The 18,116-nt window shown below is 42.2% G+C and overlaps 1 protein-coding gene across 1 annotated transcript in view; it reads left to right on the plus strand.

The window, feature by feature from the left end:
* tnmd (tenomodulin) overlaps window positions 1-17,839 on the plus strand; it is a 97,610-nt gene extending 79,771 nt beyond the window's left edge. Inside the window, exons 5-7 of the mRNA XM_054792778.1 lie at window positions 2,808-2,958; window positions 7,242-7,348; window positions 17,153-17,839. Of these exons, the coding sequence (XP_054648753.1) occupies window positions 2,808-2,958; window positions 7,242-7,348; window positions 17,153-17,362 (468 nt within the window). The 3' untranslated portion in view covers window positions 17,363-17,839. The remainder of the gene's footprint in view (window positions 1-2,807; window positions 2,959-7,241; window positions 7,349-17,152) is intronic.
* The last annotated feature ends 277 nt before the right edge of the window (window positions 17,840-18,116 follow it).

Below are 18,116 nucleotides of genomic sequence, written 5' to 3' on the forward strand. Positions count from 1 at the left end.
GTTCAAGTTGAAGATATTCGTTCAAAAGTCAAGCAAAACTGGAAACATGGCATTTGAAATTGTCATGAGAGAAGAATATTTAGCTTTATTTTTGGCTTTTGTGTGTGTGTGTGATGACACTGCAGAAGTGGCCCAGTGATGGCAAAAAGAAAATGTGTGATGATAACCACAGAACCAGCAGCATAGAAAATGTCCGTAGCATAGGAGCAATACAATTAATTCAATATCAGTGTCATACACAAATTAATTTCACCGTAAATACAGGTATAAATTATTTTATTTATTTAAAGATGCTACCGTAAAAAAATAATTTCAATTGAGAAATTATAATACATAATAGATTCATTTACAGTAAATAGACGTATTAATTAATATTTCATTTCAATTAATAAATAAATGGAAACATTTTATTTAAAAATTAAATTAAATTTGACACTCTTATTATTCAAAACATTATATAAATTTTTGACATTAAAATAATAATATTATATTTTACCGTATATATTCTACACATTTACAATTCCAGCAATGCCTATAAAACGCCACTAGGTGACCGTAACGCTCTGCAAACGCCTTCCTGTTCCTTCTCCATTATGTGTCAGGCATATTAATAAGGATAACGCTTGGTAATTTTACTTTATTTTACTTTCAATGTACAGTGTTTAACTTCGTTTTTAAACCCTTGCATGACAGTTAAGACTGTTAAAATGTTACTTAAACATTGCCTTCACAGTTAATCAAGCTTTTATGATGGTGACATCCTAGTCACTATAGCAAGGGTGTCCAAAGTGCGGACCGGAGGCCATTTGTGGCCAACAGGTCATTTTTTATTGGCCTGCAGCACATTGTAAAAATATAGTTACAAAGAACAAAATAATAAGAAAAAGAGAAAAAGGGGATAATGTAAGAAGAGAAGGTTGAAATGTTGCTGCTACTGACGTGCAGGCTGTATTTATATTTAAATATATACAGACCAGAACGGCGTATTTGAAGTTCTGTCCTTGTTTGCAACTGCGGGTCACAAGCGTGACGCTCGATTACAAACACAGCTCATTTTTAATGACGGGGGGTGAAGGGGAGAAAGGCATGTGCCCCCATATAAATGGTTCCTGCTCTCCTGACTATAGCCCCGAGGATCCCAGCGCAAGCCTAACTAATGTGCAATTAAGCTTTAAACTGAGGGAAAAGCACCTTGTAAAAACATTTGTCAAGTGAACTGTTCTTCTGCTGTCTGGCGGGCTAATTAACGAGGGACTGCGAAGAAGGGGTTTGTTGTTTTGTGTGTTGGTGGTGTTTGTTTACATATACATGAAGAAAATCAATATGTGCACTGTGAGGATGGAGGATTACTAATCCCTGTCATATGTCTCTATTAGACAACACTGACGTGTAGCTGCTATCATTAAGCAATAATAGTTTACTTTACAGCTCATGAACTACAGTACCAACAAATTAAGCCTGGATGCCAAGCCATGCATCGTAGCGGAGGACGGAGGAGGCGAAGTGGTGAAGAAGAAGAGGAGGAGGAGGAGAATGCAAGGCTTTATTGTGTCTGTCACATTAAACCATTCTGTCGCCACACTTGTAGTAATGAAGATGACTGCTAAAGTCATTTGAAAGTCAAATCATCGCTGTCTGTGAATTTCAATGATGTGTAATAGAAAGAGCATGCCGCAGGCTTGATGGAGGGAGAGGAGGAGGAGGAGGGAATCAGGGCAACAGGAGTCAGGAAGTCGATGGCCTCACCTCACACATAGAGATGATAGACCCCAAAGGATCTTTTACACTGAGATCCCACAAATATTGATAGATACTCCATTAATCTGTGAGCGAAATTCACAGTTGCAGCTGGTTGATCATGCAAAGGTGATAAAAATTATAATAATAAACAAATATCCTAATAATTAAAAACAAAGAAGCAACAACCGGTGCAAAAATAATGAAATATGCACTTCACACCCCTATGTTCCTGACACCACCTCCAAAGGGGGAAAATTGCCAGGCCAACTTTGTCCCCCCCCATTCCGTGTCAGTGTGATTTATGATGGGGAAATTTGTGGAACGAGTGACAATGAGTAAGTCTCATTAGCACAGAGATCCTGCAAAATTACTGCATCAGAGTTGTAAACAGTAGCAGTGGCATTAATAACGCATTCTAAAAATGCGTTCAACACAACAGGGTGAGAAAACTGGATCTCAGCTCCAATTCACAACCTGATCAGGTATGGCAAAATATCTTGTCAGCGTCCTTCCGCTTTTAAGGCTGTAACCCCTTTAACACTGCCTGTAGGATCCACTTTTTTCTTTGTTGCTTTTCTGTATTCATGTCACAACAACGGGTGGACAAAGTCAACCTGTAATTTTCCACCTTCTGAGGTAGTATCAAAGCCGGAACAGAGGCACAATGCCGGGACTGTGGTGTAAGTTTAACATTCAACACTCAGTTTTACGGCCCTGGCCCTGTTGAAATCAATTGTGGCTGTCTGACAGGTGTTTTCTATTTATTTAGACGTCACACCTCATCTAATTGTCATATTGCTGGATGCTATGACGCTGTGTAAAAGCACAGCTATGGCAAATTCTCACTTCTCTGGGTCCCGTGTAAAAGGCACAGTCAAATAAGTGTTGCTGTTATGTGAAAGAGGCTTACAATGCAAAATTGCTCAGTCAACTTTGTCCTCCTACTGCGTGTCTGAGCTTTTTATACAGGAAAATGGTGGAAAAAGGCAGCTTTTCCAGACAGTGTATTAATGAGCCAGTAACTGCTATTTGGCTAACTGTGTGTGTATATTTGTGCGTACTAACAGGTGGATGCAGTGGATATCAAGGTGGAAGACTCCCAAGTGTGGATTCCAGCAGAGGAGCCCATCGTTGACCCGGCATTCCTCTTCCAGTCCAAAATCTGGGAATTCTGCCAGGAGCTGCCTATCCACTGGATCCATCCCTCCCCCCTCAGTGGTGAGGCATAAAGAAAGGGGAGGGGTTGTCTTCTCAGTCTAAATGCTCACTATAAACAACTTGACTGGAGGGAATGTAGATGCTTGTCCATACAGGATAAAACCGCTACAAAAAGAACAAACCATAAATGCTCCAATTACACATTTATTGATTAACCACAGTCTGCTATAGCCATGGGGCGTGGTCTACAAACTCAAAGAATGGTTGAGCCTCTCTCCACATTGCTTTCCAAATCTAAATCATGGAATTGATCAACTGGTCTCTACACGCAATTGACAAAATCTTCTTGATGAGAAGCTCGGGTTCGGGGAAACCTGTCTGCCCTGACGGAACGTTCACCGCCAGTTACAAGATGGACAGCTGGGGGAAGTGGAGGGTCATGTGCCTGGCGATTCTTTCTGTTGAGGACATCAAAGACATCTACATATTCGGAACCATGGTAACAGGTCTGTTGCTGATTGGTTTAGGCACTGCCCTAGTGTATTACAGAATATGGAAGATGGAGATAGCAGTCCAACGTGGCCAGCAGCTGCCTGTCATGATTGATGGATCGACCAAGAGACCAGAATGGACAAACAGAGTAGCCGAGTGTACCCCCCCAGTCCTGTTCCCTTTTTGCTATTTTGCTCATGTAGTTACCTGTTGGCCGACCTTTGTTCCTGTACATTGTGAATACCTTTGTTAGCTTTTTGCTATTTCTTGCCTTTTTGCTCCCTGAGTTCCTTTTTTCCTGTGGCTTTGTCCAACGCTTTTGCTTCTATTTTGTTTTTGTGTTTTTCGCATTTTTCCACCTTGTGTAGTGCAATTTATGTTACTACATTTTTGTAAAGCTCTTCTTTTTGTTATCTCTGCTTTGGGGTCCAATTCCGTCTTCCACCCGTTTCATAACAGAACGCCCTGGCCAGTATGGACTCGGGAAAGGCTGAACACTTCCACTTGGCTTTGTTGCACCAGGGCCAGTGAGTTGGCAGCCACGACAAGTCGTTATGGGAGATCATGGAGACCCTTATGAATTTGATAGCCAATGCAGGAGCCCTGGAACAGCGCATGGAGCAGGCTTGCTCCTACTTTAGCTCTGCTGGCACTGTCCATCATTCTGGCGTGGTGGTTAGCCAGGTATAGCCGCCACTCCCCTTTGTGAGCCTAGCATTCCTCACACTCAGAGTTTTTCGGCAGAGTCTTTTGCCTGTGAGAAATGTCTTCATCAGTGTTCACTGTTTTTGACCAGCAGCCCTGTACCTATTCTTCTGACCAAACCAAGGTTGTTTTCATTATGAGACTGTTGTTCGACAAGGCTGCCGCCTGGGCTGTCACCATAAATAAAGCTTGCCCTGACGTCTCTTCCCTTGTTTTTATGCGAGATGAGGAAAGTGTTCGACCATCCAGTGAGGTGGAGGGAAACTGGGAAGTGTCTATTGGACTTTAAACAAGGAAGTTGCTCCGTGGGTGCCTGCTCCATTGACTTCTGGGTGTTAGCGGCAGAGAGCAGCTACGATAACATCGCACTACGGGGGATTTTCCATTTAAAAGATGAGCTGGCTATACGTGATGACACTGCCAACCTGGACTAGCTCATCGACTTGGCGGTGCCAATGAACAACTGTCTACAGGAGCGAGACAGGGAACACGCCTAGGTGCCTATGCAATTCGGAGGGAGACGTCTCAGCAACACAGAGTGGTGCGGACGCAGGAGGCTTCACTTGTGCCTATAGTGTGGTAAGCCCCATATTTTTTGCATCCATGGCATTCCTTTGGACTTGGTGTCTGAGGGCCCCAGTTCATGTCACAAGTCTGGAAGGGCTTTTGTAAGGCATTGGACACCACGGCCAGTCTGTCTTCAGGATACCACCCGCCTCCCCCTCCTCCGCGCATGATCGATAGTCAGCCAACATACAGACCCTTTCCAAAAAATTTGAATGTCATGGAAAAGTTGTTTAATTTCCATAATTCCATTCAAAAAGTTAAACTTTCATAGATTATAGATTCAGGGCCCATAATTTAAACGATTTCAAGTGTTTCTTTGTTTATTTTTACGTAATTTGGGCTTCCAGCTCATAAAACCCACAAAAACAGGAATTCAAAAAATTAGAATACTGTGAAGAAATCACCATTTACTTCTCAGTTTTTGCATGAAAAAAAAGAAAGAAATTAGGATCACATCAAATCAATCAAAATATGGTACTTTCAAAACGATATGTCAATCTTCAATACTTGGTTGGGAATCCCTTTGCTTTAATCACTGCCTCGATGCCACGTGGCATTGAAGCAATCAGCCTGTGGCATTGCCTGGGAGTTATGGAAGCCCAGATTTCCTTGATGCTTGCTGTCAGCTCTTCTTTGTTGTTGGGTCTGGTGCCCCTCATTTTCCTCTTGAGAATACCCCATAGATTCTCAATGGGGTTTAGGTCCGGTGAGTTGGCTGGCCAGTCAAGCACTGTGATGGCATGGGCATCAAACCAGGTTTTGGTGCTTCTGGCGGTATGGGCAGGGGCCAGGTCCTGCTGGAAGATGAAATCTGCATCTCCATACAGATCCTCAGCAGAAGGAATCATGAAGTCCTCTAAAACATTCTGGTAGACTGTTGCGGTGACCTTGGATTTAAGAAAGGAGAGTTTACCAACACCTGCACCGGACATTGCACCCCAAATCATGACGGACTGTGGATATTTCACACTGGACCTCAGGCAGCTTGGGTTCTGTTCCTCACCCGTCTTTCTCCAAACCCTTGGACCTTGATTCCCAAATGAAAGGCACACTTTACTTTCATCGGAAAAGAGGACCTTGGACCACTGGCCAACAGTCCAGTCCTTCTTCTCCTTGGCCCAGTGGAGACGCTTCCTACGTTGGCTCAGGTTCAGAAGTGGCTTGACCCGAGGAACCCGACAGTTGTAGCCCATCTCCCGGATGCATCTGAATGTGGTGGTTTTTGAAGCTGTGACTCCCGCCTCATTCCACTCTTTCTGGATCTCTGCCAGATTCTTGAATCTTCCCTGTTTGATAATCCGCTGAAGCCCACGGTCATCTCTTTTGCTGGTGCATCTTCTCCTGCCACATTTTGCCCTTCCTCTAGACTTTCCATTGATATGCTTGGACACAGCACTCTGTGAACAACCAGCCTCCTTAGCTATGAACTTTTGTGGCTTACCCATCCTATGGAGGGTATCAATGATGGTCTTCTGGCCAGTTGTCATGTCTGCAGTCTTCCCCATATTGAACCCAACTGAGACAATTGAACCAAACTGAAGCAATTTAATGACACCTGGGGAAGCCTGTGCAGGTGATTTGAGTTTAGTAGATGATTAGTGTGTGACACTCAGTTTAAAACATTCATGCCCTGCAAAATTTGGGCTGATTTCTTCACAGTATTCTAATTTTTTGAATTCCTGTTTTCGTGGGTTTTATGAGCTGGAAGCCCAAATTATGTAAAAATAAACAAATAAATACTTGATATCGTTTAAATTGTGGGCCCTGAATCTATAATCTATGAAAGTTTGACTTTTGAATTGAATGGAATTATGGAAATTAAACAACTTTTCCATGATATTCTAATTTTTTGGAAAGGGTCTGTACATGGTGAAGGTCATTCTTGATGTCAGATAGAGGGGTAAGAGGGTGCAGTACTTAGTGGACTGGGAGGGTTACGGGCCAGAGGAGCATTCCTGGGCCTCCCGCCTGGATCCACCCAGACAAGCCAGGTAAGCCGCCAGGGGGCGCCTCATTTGGCCTTTATTAGTCGTTCTTGGACTTACCGTAGTCGCCAGACTGTTGTTTCTCCTACAACTTTTGTTCCTGTGCATTGTGAGTACCTTTGTTAGCTTTTTGCTATTCCTGACTTTTTGCTCTCTTCGTTTCTTCTTTGCTGTGGCTTCGCCCATCGCTTTTGGTTGTACTTTGTTTTTGTGTTTTGCCTATTTTTCCACTCTGTGTAGTGTACTTTTTTTGTAAAACTCTGTCGTCTCTGCTTTGGGGTCCAATTCCAGCTTGCAGCCATTTTAGAACACATTCCAAATGATTACCAAGTTATAAAGTTATCACTTGTTGTGAGTTTTTAAATTTTGGAAGCAGTACCCTCTCTCCAATTATTGTCTGCTTCTAATTAAAGCCCCATCCTCTTTAAGGATTAGGTAAATAAATGCCCCAGCTATAATTTGCACACTAATGGTATAACTGTAGCAGTAAAAGCACTACTATTATTAGATTCGTTTTTTGCTTTTCCGTCAGCGTTTGAGCATTAAAAACAGTACCTAAGTGTGTAAACATCCCACCTCTGTTTTATGGCTTAGATTCGGACCTGCAGGAGGAGGTTGATCACCTGGACGCCCCCGAAGCAGAGGTCAAAGGCCATCGCTTCACCCGTGAAGTGGAGTTCCACGCTCCCGTCAACGACTACGTAAGTGTCGCTCTACTGCACCGTGACATCCACGGAGCCCCGCCGCAAGATACAGTGGAGCCACTTCAATTAGCTCCGGCTCATGCCTCCACTTTGTCCCCCGTATAAATTGCTCGCTAATTGATGTTAAAACTGACTTTGTGCACCAGAGGGCACAGCAATTGCTCTATATATCTGTTTAAGTAAGGCCAGTTCATTGAAGACTCCCTTAATGTTCCTCCATTAATTGAGAGGAACATCCAGCCTCTCTCCAAGGCAGCAAATTGTGCCTAAAGCACCTCTTAGTGCCTTTTCTCACTTTGCTTTTTTCTCTCTCTTTGAGGCACACACACACAGGAAGCGCACTCAAGGTCACTCGCTGCTGCACAGATAAGATACATTTATTAATAATGCTTTAATTATAACACATGAAGGGGAAAGACAGACGGCGTGTTTTGCTGCGCTGCATCTCAACCACTCAGCAGTGCGTGATTAATTATCCAGAAAAATATATTACACACTGACATAAAGGAAAGCACACTACAAACCATAGCTGACACACAGTATGCACACACACATTCCACATTTATCACTAACACACCAATAGCCACTACAGCTAAGGCTGTCTCCTCAGATCACACAGAGAAAGAAATGAGACTTCCTATAATGATGACATTTATCAGGACCAGCTCCTGCTCACAAATCCTTGACTGAATGTAGTTAGAACTTGATTGTATTTCCCCACATTATGGCTATAGTGGTGCAAAGAGACTACCAAGCCACTATTAGAGCCCGTTAAGCAGAACTCCACTGTAAACACCAACTTTACAGATGCCATGTATGCGCTACCCTACTACTCTACAACTAAAGACGTCTGCCACATGGAGGTATCTGTCATTGTAACGTTGATTACGACCACCTCGTGGCACTACTAGGAGAAAACAGTAGTTGTCTATTCGAGGCGTGGTACAAAGTACAATACTATGGAAATTCATTGGGAAAATGCATCTATTAGAGTGGAGGACACAATACAAAAAAATAAAATTAAAATTGAAATGATTTTTTTTCCATATCATTGCTTCAAGTGACGGTAAATGTACACATTTTTTCACATGACTATGTATTTGTGTGTGGAAGTTAACTCTAACCTCACACTCAGTTTGAAATTTCTCTCACAGCAAAATGCACTCTTCAAAAAACCCATTGGTAAGTTTTCGGTGTACAGTAATCCCTCCTTCTCGCGGTTAATTGGTTCCAGACCCGAACTCAATAAGTGAATTTCCGCGAAGTGGGATTCCTTATTTATAAATCAAATATTTTTGTAGTTAGACCATAGAAAACCTGTTTACGACCTTCTACATGCAGTTTTTAATATTATTAGAGTCCTCTAGACATGAAATAACACCTCATAGTCACCTTTACACTCATATAACCCAATATAGCATATATAGTCACAGAAAATAAGCCATTTAAGACATACAGTGATGTGAAAAAGTGTTTGACCCCTTCCTGATTTCTTATTTTTTTGCATGTTTGTCACACTTAAATGTTTTAGATCATCAAACACATTTAAATATTAGTCAATGACAACACAGCTGAACACAAAATGCAGTTTTTAAATGAAACCTTTTATTATTAAGGGAGAAAAAATGTCCAAACCTACATGGCCCTGTGTGAAAAAATGATCCTACCACATTCTCATCATGCACACCAAGCCAGTCGACCTACTGAAGGAAACTGTGGACCAAAAGACGGCAGGGAATGCTGTGTGTTTGCAAGAGTGCACCATATACAGTGGGGCAAAAAAGTATTTAGTCAGCCACCAATTGTGCATGTTCTCCCACTTAAAAGATGAGTGAGGTCTCCAATTTTCATCATAGGTATACCTCAACTATGACAGAAAAAATGAGGGAAAAAAATCCAGAAAATCACATTTTAAATGTGCCATTAGTACAGGTAACGAGTGGAGGACAGAGAAGCCTCTTCAAGAAGAAGTTACAGGTCTGTGAGAGCCAGAAATCTTGCCTATGTGTATGTGTATGTGTATGTGTATGTGTATGTGTATGTGTATGTGTATTTTCCACCATAATTTGCAAATAAATTCTTTAAAAGTCAGACAATGTGATTTTCTGGATTTCTTTTGTCTCTCACAGTTGAGGTACACCTATGATGAAAATTGGAGACCTTGCTCATCTTTTAAGTGAGCGAACGTGCGCAATTGGTGGCTGACTAAATACTTTTTGCCCCACTGTATGTCACACACAACTCATGTTAAATATCCACACAATCCATCTGAAAACACACACACAAATACACTCACACTCAGTGTTTTCTCCCCTGGGCATGGTGCACATTTGTAAAGCATGACACCTGTTTGGCTCCCTGTGACAGGCTGTCAGATATATGAAGATGACCTTTGACACGTGCATGCGTACCACACACTTTGTGTCCCAGGGAAACTCCAAAAGGAATTAAGTGCCACCTGACACGACTGAGGGGATGGTGCTGCCACCCTTGACCCATATCGCAAGGCTCTCAGTGCAGAATGACATCACCCACACAACCTCTAATGTAAACCTGTGTGTGTGTGTGTGCGCGTGGATGTGTGTGTGTGTGTGAATGTGTTCTCCTGGCCTGTCACCTCCCAGCTCCTGTTCAAGCATAACACTGAAAATAAGCTGTAGAAATTCCAACGCATCAGCGCAGGAAGCCTCCAGAGAAATCTTTACAGTGGCGCGCCAAAGCTGCTTATCACTCGGGTGAACCGATTGAGTTTTTTTTTACAGAAATAAATAGCTATCGCCTTATTCAATTACATCCACCTCATTGTGGAGCACTGTGAAACGCATATCTGAGATCAGACTTTATATTTTGCACCAATTCAAAGCAGCGCAGTGAGCGTGAATGTTATCGCAGCTGTTTTTGATCCCAGAATGAAACTGCAGTGGCGCTGCGGTGCATTTCTTTTTTTTTTTAATAAGACATACAAGCATTATGCTTATGATCACCAGTGTGTGTACATGTGTGTGAAATAAAGCCAGGCAAGTGTGTAGATGGGAAACGGTGCTTTGATACATGGCAAGGAATGACACACATGCTAGCATTAGCGCACCCTGTTGCTCTGCAGTATTACAGTCTACAGTCTCCAATTGGCTGCAGCCCAATTTTCTTGCTGCCCTTAGTCTCCCCTCAGATCAAAAACAGTATGCCCCATTAGTAAATATACTGTGGTGTGAAAAAGTGTTTGCCCCCTTCCTGATTTCTTACTCTTTTGCATGTTTGCCACACTTAAATGTTTCAGATCATCACACAAATGTAAATATTAGTCAATGGCACCCAACTGAAGACAAAATGCATTTTTTAAATAAAACTTTTTATTATTAAGGGAGAAAAAAAGAGATGAGAGAGTATATATTTGCATCACTTCACCGATCTAAATTATCCATATCCGTATCCGTACTCGGAGGGGGCTGGGCATAAACTGGAAGTGAGCATGGTTTAACGGAAAATGGTTGGGGCTTTTAAGTCTGAAATTGACATGGATTGATAAGAAGTTGCTATATTTATTGTTTATTATTCAGCTATATATGTACTGTGTATGTGTGTAAGTGATCTGTAAGACTTTATTATTTAATTATTTTTTTATGATCTGTGTGAAGTTGGTAATTCATGCAAAAACATCCAGCGGTGGCAAACAGGGAAATAATCTGTCAGCCATTTTCACTGTAGTTTTCTCAAAAGCACCGCGTTCACTACTACGAGCAGTGCTTTCCAACTGACTTTATAGCACCAGCTAAATTAGAAGCAAGCAGATGGAAAAAAGAAAAAACACCGGCAGTGACCGATGCAACACGAGCTGTTTACAGCTCTGTCTTGTCAAATGTACCGCGTATGTAAAGAAATAAGTTTACCAAGTAACTTTAGATATGAGCTAAGTTGAGGAAAACCTAAAAAAAACCTGTCTGGAGTGGAGGCAGTGACAACGCAACACGAGCCATTTTCAACTGTCTTGTCAAGTGTACGCCTTTCTAGGGAGGGGCGGTCGCTGTGTGTGACTGGCCAATCACATGGCCAGTCACGCTGCTCGTACTCGGCAAAAATGCATTATTCGGATACTTATCTAGTGTCCGGCTCATCACTAGTTATAAAGTTGTTTCAAAAGCTTTGGGACACCAGCGAACCACAGTGAGAGCCATTATCCACAAATAGCAAAAACATGGAACAGTATGTGAACTTTCCCAGGAGTGGCCGGCCAACCAAAATTACCCCAAGAACGTAGTGACGACTCATCCAAGAGGTCACAAAAGACCCCATAACAACATCCAAAGAACTGCAGGCCTCACTCGCCTCAGTTAAGGTCAGTGCTCATGACTCCACCATAAGAAAGACACTGGGTAAAACCAGCCTGCATGGCAGAGTTCCAAGATGAAAACCACTGCTGAACAAAAAGAATATTAAGGCTCGTCTCAATTTTGCCAGAAAACATCTTGATGATCCCAAAGACCTTTGGGAAAATACTCTGGGGTCTGATGAGACAAAAGTAGAACTTTTTGGAAGGTGTGCGTCCCATTACATCTGGTGTAAAAGTAAGGTTGCATTTCAGAAAAAGAACATCATACCAACAGTAAAATATGGTGGTGGTAGTGTGATGGTCTGGGGCTGTTTTGCTGCTACCTGATTGACTTGCTGTGATAAATGGAACCATGAATTCTGCTGTCTACCAAAAAATCATGAAGCAGAATATCCGGCCATCTGTTCGTGACCTCAAACTGAAACAAACTTGGGTTCTGCAGCAGGACAATGATTCAAAACACACCAGCATGTCCACCTTGGAATGGCTGAAGAAAAACAAAATTAAGTCTTTGGAGTGGCCTAGTCAAAGTCCTGACCTGAATCCTATTGAGATGCTGTGGCATGACCTTAAAAAGGGGGTTCATGCTCAAAGACCCTCCAATGTGGCTGAATTACAACAATTCTGCAAAGATGAGTGGGCCAAAATTCCTCCACAGCGCTGTAAGAGACTCATTGCAAGTTATCGCAAACGCTTGATTGCAGTTGTTGCTGCTAAGGGTGGCCCAACCATTTATTAGGTTGAGGGGCCAATCACTTTTTCACACAGGACCATGTAGGTTTGGATTTTTTTCTCCCTTAATAATAAAAAGTTTCATTTAAAAACTGCATTTTGTGTTCGGTTGTGTTGTTATCGGTTCGCAGCACAGTGTGAAGCGGCCGGGATGAGAATCAGCACTTCCAAGTCCAAGTCCATGGTTCTCACCCAGAAAAGGGTGGAGTGCCATTCCAGGTTGGGGATGAGATCCTGCCCCAAGTGGAGGAGTTTCACTACTTTGAGGTCTTGTGGTGAAGAGAGAGCTGAGCCGAAAAGCAAAGCTGTCAATTGTCGATCTACGTTCCTAGATTCATCACGAACCATGATTCATTGCGATTCATCACGATTGAATATTTTAATCGATTGACGGCCCTAGTTTTGACTAATAACAGGCCTCATTCAACCACAAAACAGTGATCGTTTATCAATTAATACATTTCTGAAAAAACGCACTAAAATGAGGGTGCATTATTCGAACCGCAGGGTAGCAAGGGGCGACTGTATAATTCTCTATGTTGGCAGTCAAATTCCTTCATTCATTCAGCAGACCATATTTGGCAATTTGGCATGTGAGCACTAGCTGCCAAAAAAACGCTGGCCTTTTCTCTCTATGGAAGGACGGCAGCGACAAACACCTTCCCACGGCCCTTCAAGGAGAGGTGGAGTACTACAGCGTCTTGGTGTATGACATTTCTGTATTTTATTGTCCGATTAATAAGAATAATTATGTCATACTTAAAACCATTACACAGGCTGTAGAAAGCCATGGTGTAGATTAAATGTTTCTGCAATATTATTTTGGCGACGTGCTGGCAAACAAAATTCGACATGTGCCATCTAGCACTCATGAAAGTGCACTAGACAGTAGGCTTAGCTCGCACACTTAAGCCAAGAGGAGAGGCTTGACGCAGCCTCATGTCACCTTTCTACAGTGTATTTATGAGGAAATGTGCAAATTCAGCAATTTTTACTTCAGAAAAAAAAAATACACTTACCAAAATATACGTTTAAAACACAGTTCAATTGACAAATATTAAAAAACGCCTGTGCTATCTATGCCCGACGTATGGCAACACAGCCTACGCCTGTGGTTTCAACACATCGAAGCCCAGTTTCGACTGCGAGGAATAACACAGGATGTGACAAAGTATTTCCACGTGTTTCATATCGTGGAAACATTATTGCACGCAATTTCAGTGGTTTTGAAACTGTGACTTTTTCATACCATGGTATGCCTTGAAGCCGGTAACGAGCCTATGCAGGAAACTGTTATATTTCAGTATTTAAGAAGGAACGTTGCCATCTACTCTCCTGGTATGCACATTACAGCATTTTCAACTGTTTCTGTTCTGTATGCCAAAGTTGTATTCTTGATGTGAAACTTTTTCAAAAACACAAAAGAAAAACTGTTGTTTTTAGCACATTGATGCGGCGCAGATGTGTTACTGAATGTTGGTGCATGTGTGGACACGTTTGCACGTGTGCACACATCACACGTAGCAAAGGCAAGCTAATGGCTCTTACTCTTCATTAACGCTGCTTGTTTGTGAGCGACTGCCTCAGATTTCCCAAGGTGAGCCATTCTTATCACCGTGACGTTCCCACTAGAGGAGCCGACTCAAAGCCGCAGTGATTAATATGTGCCCCCCGTTTTAAGAGGCTACCTCTGATTAATTGTCTTTAAGGTACAATGCTGCCTTTTGGCTGTTTGTTTGATTTGTTTCCTGGTGTGCCGTCATTTGAATAAAACATTTTCTGTCTCATTCTTTTCTTCACACAGCAGCACTATTTCGTTCAGAGAAGCAAGCAGATAAGATTATCGTTGGTCCATTGACGGCTTTGCTGTTGTTTCCATAACAGATTGTTGACAGCAAGCTGATGACCTGAAACTTGACTGAAACAATAAATTATTAAAATCCTACCTCTGCATGTCACGGCGATAAATCAAATACGCCTAACCAAGATATCATCCGCCATCACAACATTTCTATGTCATTTCCAGTTAGCAATTTTACTCCATTTATCAATTTGCATCAACAGGTTTTTCTTTTTTTTTTTCAAACTAATGCTCGTGGGAAAAAGTAACAAGAACTACAGAAATGAAAACAAAAAGAAATATTTGTGTACAGTTCTGTGACTTATGCGGGTATTTTTCGAAACAACTCTAAAGGCCACTTGAAGATTCACAAATGATCGGTAGGTATACTATACAGTATAGTAGCTGTAAAAGAAGGACGAAGAGTTCCCATAAGGAACAAACTAAGTGAGGGACAGGAAGTGTAACTGCCTCGCGATATACCTGTAGTCACAGTCGTACCTCGCTATATCATGGTTCGAACATCGCTCTATCGCGATTTTTCAAAATTTAAGTAATAAACAATCCCTTTTTTGTGGTTGACTGTGGCCCATTATTGTCAAAAAGTCATATTGTTCGTTGAAAAAATTATCTTCCCGTTCCGTGTGGAAGTGGTTTTAGCCTTCTTACTTTGACCTTACCCACTCAGTTTCAAAGCTATTCTTAATCTTAGAAGAAATAAGTTAGTTAAAAATAACATAAACTAGTGAGCTCGGTAGAGCAGCAGCCGTCTCTTGTGTCACTTCAGAGATCCCGTAGATGTGGATCGTGTCATTGGGCAAGAAAGAAAAGTACACAGGAAAGACAGTTTTGGACAGTTGCTTCCACGTGTTGACAAAAAGGCCAAAATGCATTCATGAATTACTGTAATTAAATAAATGGTCTAACAGTCTAATTTACCTTTTAATCTGCGTTCTATTGTTGTTTTTAATGTGATTTTGTTTTAGTACCTTCAAAACCACAAAACAAATACAAGGTTATATTGTTATTTGTTTAAAATTTACTCCCACAGCACTTGGTGGTGTCATCCTGTAGGTCTTCCCCTCACCCAATTCCCACACTGAGAAATCCCACTGTCTCCGTCTCGTCCCAAAGATTCTCTGCCAGGTTTTTTCCGAATCTAACGCGGATCAGCGACACAACCTGATTGTCTCCGTGGATCCATTTACCGAAAGAGATTGAAATCCGACGTGGACCGAGGGTGGTGGAGTTTAAGTAGCACTTCTCCGAACCCCATTAGGCTTTGCTTTTGATCAAAGGCCCGGCCCCCACAAGTCTTCCAGGGCACAAACCAGCCAGCACAATGGAAAAAGCCAAGGGCCATTAAATCTACCTAATTTACCTTTCGTTTGGACTCCAATTGGCCCCTCTATAAATTCAGAGGCAGCCAGCGAAGAGCAAATGAAAGAATCCTTGTTAGGCGATTATTAGGCTTGCTAATTGCTGCAGGAATGTGACACATACTTAAAGTCAAGGTCAGGGGGCGGGTGGCAACGCTCTAATTTGAATGCCGTATGGGAGGTGGGGCCGACATTGGCGGGCGCCATCGTGGGTGTGTGGGTGTAGGAGTTATGAGGTCAGAGAGGAATGAAATAGTGTAATTATGCTGGTTACAAGGCATGTTAGAGCGCTTTGATGGAAGACGGCGCTGCTCCAGGATGGACAGGTTAGAGATGTGCAGCTGACGGAGCCGCCACTGCTGGTGTCAAAGGTGTTAGACCATTTTGCTCTCTCTCTATCTCTTCGTCGGAGCCATCATGCATGTCATAGTGTTGCATCGCGTTGCATGATCATGGATAAGCTTTCTTTACACTGGACTGGATGACATTTGTGGGTTGTGGTCAAAATGCTTTGGAAGGCATGCTAGAATAGTAATATAGATATGCTCAAATTTTTCTAGTCTTTACACAAATCGGTTTTCGTACGCCCCACTTTTCATATGATTCGATTTTCAGCAAAAATGATTTCTAAAAATACGTCTCGGTTATTGTATGGACAAACTGTGCACCTAACAAACTAGTTGCCAGAATTGAGTACCCAAGCAAAGCATCCACAAGTTGGTGACTCAGTCTCTGTGCAGAATGGATAGTGGTTCTTTTAGAGTTGGGACTCTACAGTAGAGAGGGATGCCACGAGATCTTGCAAAAATGTGACGTTATTTCTTGTTTAGGAAAAAAGCTGTCTTGCGAGAACGGGCAGCCAGATCCGTGTTGACAATTTAGCAACATGGTCGCTTTATTTAGCGCGTACGGGGAGGTGAGCATTAAAATGAAAGACAGGAAGCGTTTCTTGAGTCATGCATTTATTCGCTAATTAAATACAAGCGGTCAACAAAGGTAAAGTATCCTCTGTGCAGTGCACCGTAGCACTCCTGTTACGATTGTGCAGAAGTGCAGTCGCCGTGCAATGCCAGTCTGAAAGCTGCATGAACAGAGACACTCCTCCGTCACCTGGCAAAACCTCGCCTTCCTGGTGAAACAAGTGTAGCCCAGGGGCCATCTGTGGCATGCGGCTAAACGCAGAAATAAATTAAACAGCTACAAGATGGAACTATTAATGCTGCACTTCAGCCAATAAAGAACTTACATATACTACCTGGAACTTATTATTAATTTCTGAGTGTTAAATAAATCTGTGCTTTTTTTTTTTTATTTAATATGGCCGCAAAAGGAGTTGCAAGTGCCAGAACTTTGATAAAGAAGGTGAGAAACTATTGACTTCAAGGGAGAACTCATCGCAAAGTACAAAGGTAGCATCTGTTACAACAGGATTTGAAGAGTTACAACCCCTTACACAGAGATGCGCCCTGGTTTTAGCAAATGTTGGTGGTACTGACCGAGCCTGGTGTCTGCCCCCCCTGCAGAGAGCAGTAGGTCTCGAGCTGGACAACCGCCTGGACGAGCGCGGCTACTGTTGCCAGTACTGTCAACAAGGCTACCGCTTCTGCCGCCGCTACCACGTGCCCCTGGGCGGCTTCAACCCGTGGCCCTACTACTACCGAGGAGGCCACGTCATCTGCCAGGTGGTCATGCCGTGCAACTGGTGGATCGCCCGCATGCTGGGGAGGGTCTGAGGGGCCACTGTATGCCAACTGGATTGTTGTTGTCCACGCTTTGATCCATCCTTTCACACCACTTGTGAGATGAAAGTGGACCGTAGGCTGTTAATTACTGCCTGAGCTGAAAGTTGGCTGGTAGCGCGCCGGTCAGACTAAATGGCCCCCACGACATTTGAAGTCTCTGTTCAAAAGCATCTGCCATTTATCCTCATGAATATGATTTTTATTCTGTTTAATTTGTGCTAGCATGTTAGCTTGGAACACTGATGTCAAATATTTGCGGAAGACATCGCATGATCTTTATTTCATGGGTTGAAAAGTACTGTAATGTAGGATGTATACTGTAATGTATGTACACACAGTACAAAGTAGTGATAACATGTTTGTTGAGGACTTTTTTTAGAGTTGCTTTGAGTTGCATTGAATGCCTTTGAAGTTGATTCTGGTAATGCATGCTAGCATGTCAATATACATTGTTTTTACAATATTAATAGGAACATTTAAGTAGTACTATCTATGAATATTTTCTGTCCCTTCAATAAAAATTAAAATGAGTATTCCTTGCCCTTTCTTTCATCATTCTACATTCATTGTCCAAAATTCTCTTGAGAATTTAGCATGAAATTGTAGCTAAAATTAGATGTAATTTATGATTAAACTGCAAACAATTCAACTTAATGCTGCATCAACTGAATATTTCTGTGTTGAACTAACAAAACGCAATTGTACAGAACAGGATAACATAAAAGTATGACATGAAATCAACTTT

The sequence above is a fragment of the Dunckerocampus dactyliophorus genome, chromosome 11 (genome assembly GCF_027744805.1).
Source record: "Dunckerocampus dactyliophorus isolate RoL2022-P2 chromosome 11, RoL_Ddac_1.1, whole genome shotgun sequence".
Lineage (NCBI taxonomy): Eukaryota > Metazoa > Chordata > Actinopteri > Syngnathiformes > Syngnathidae > Dunckerocampus > Dunckerocampus dactyliophorus.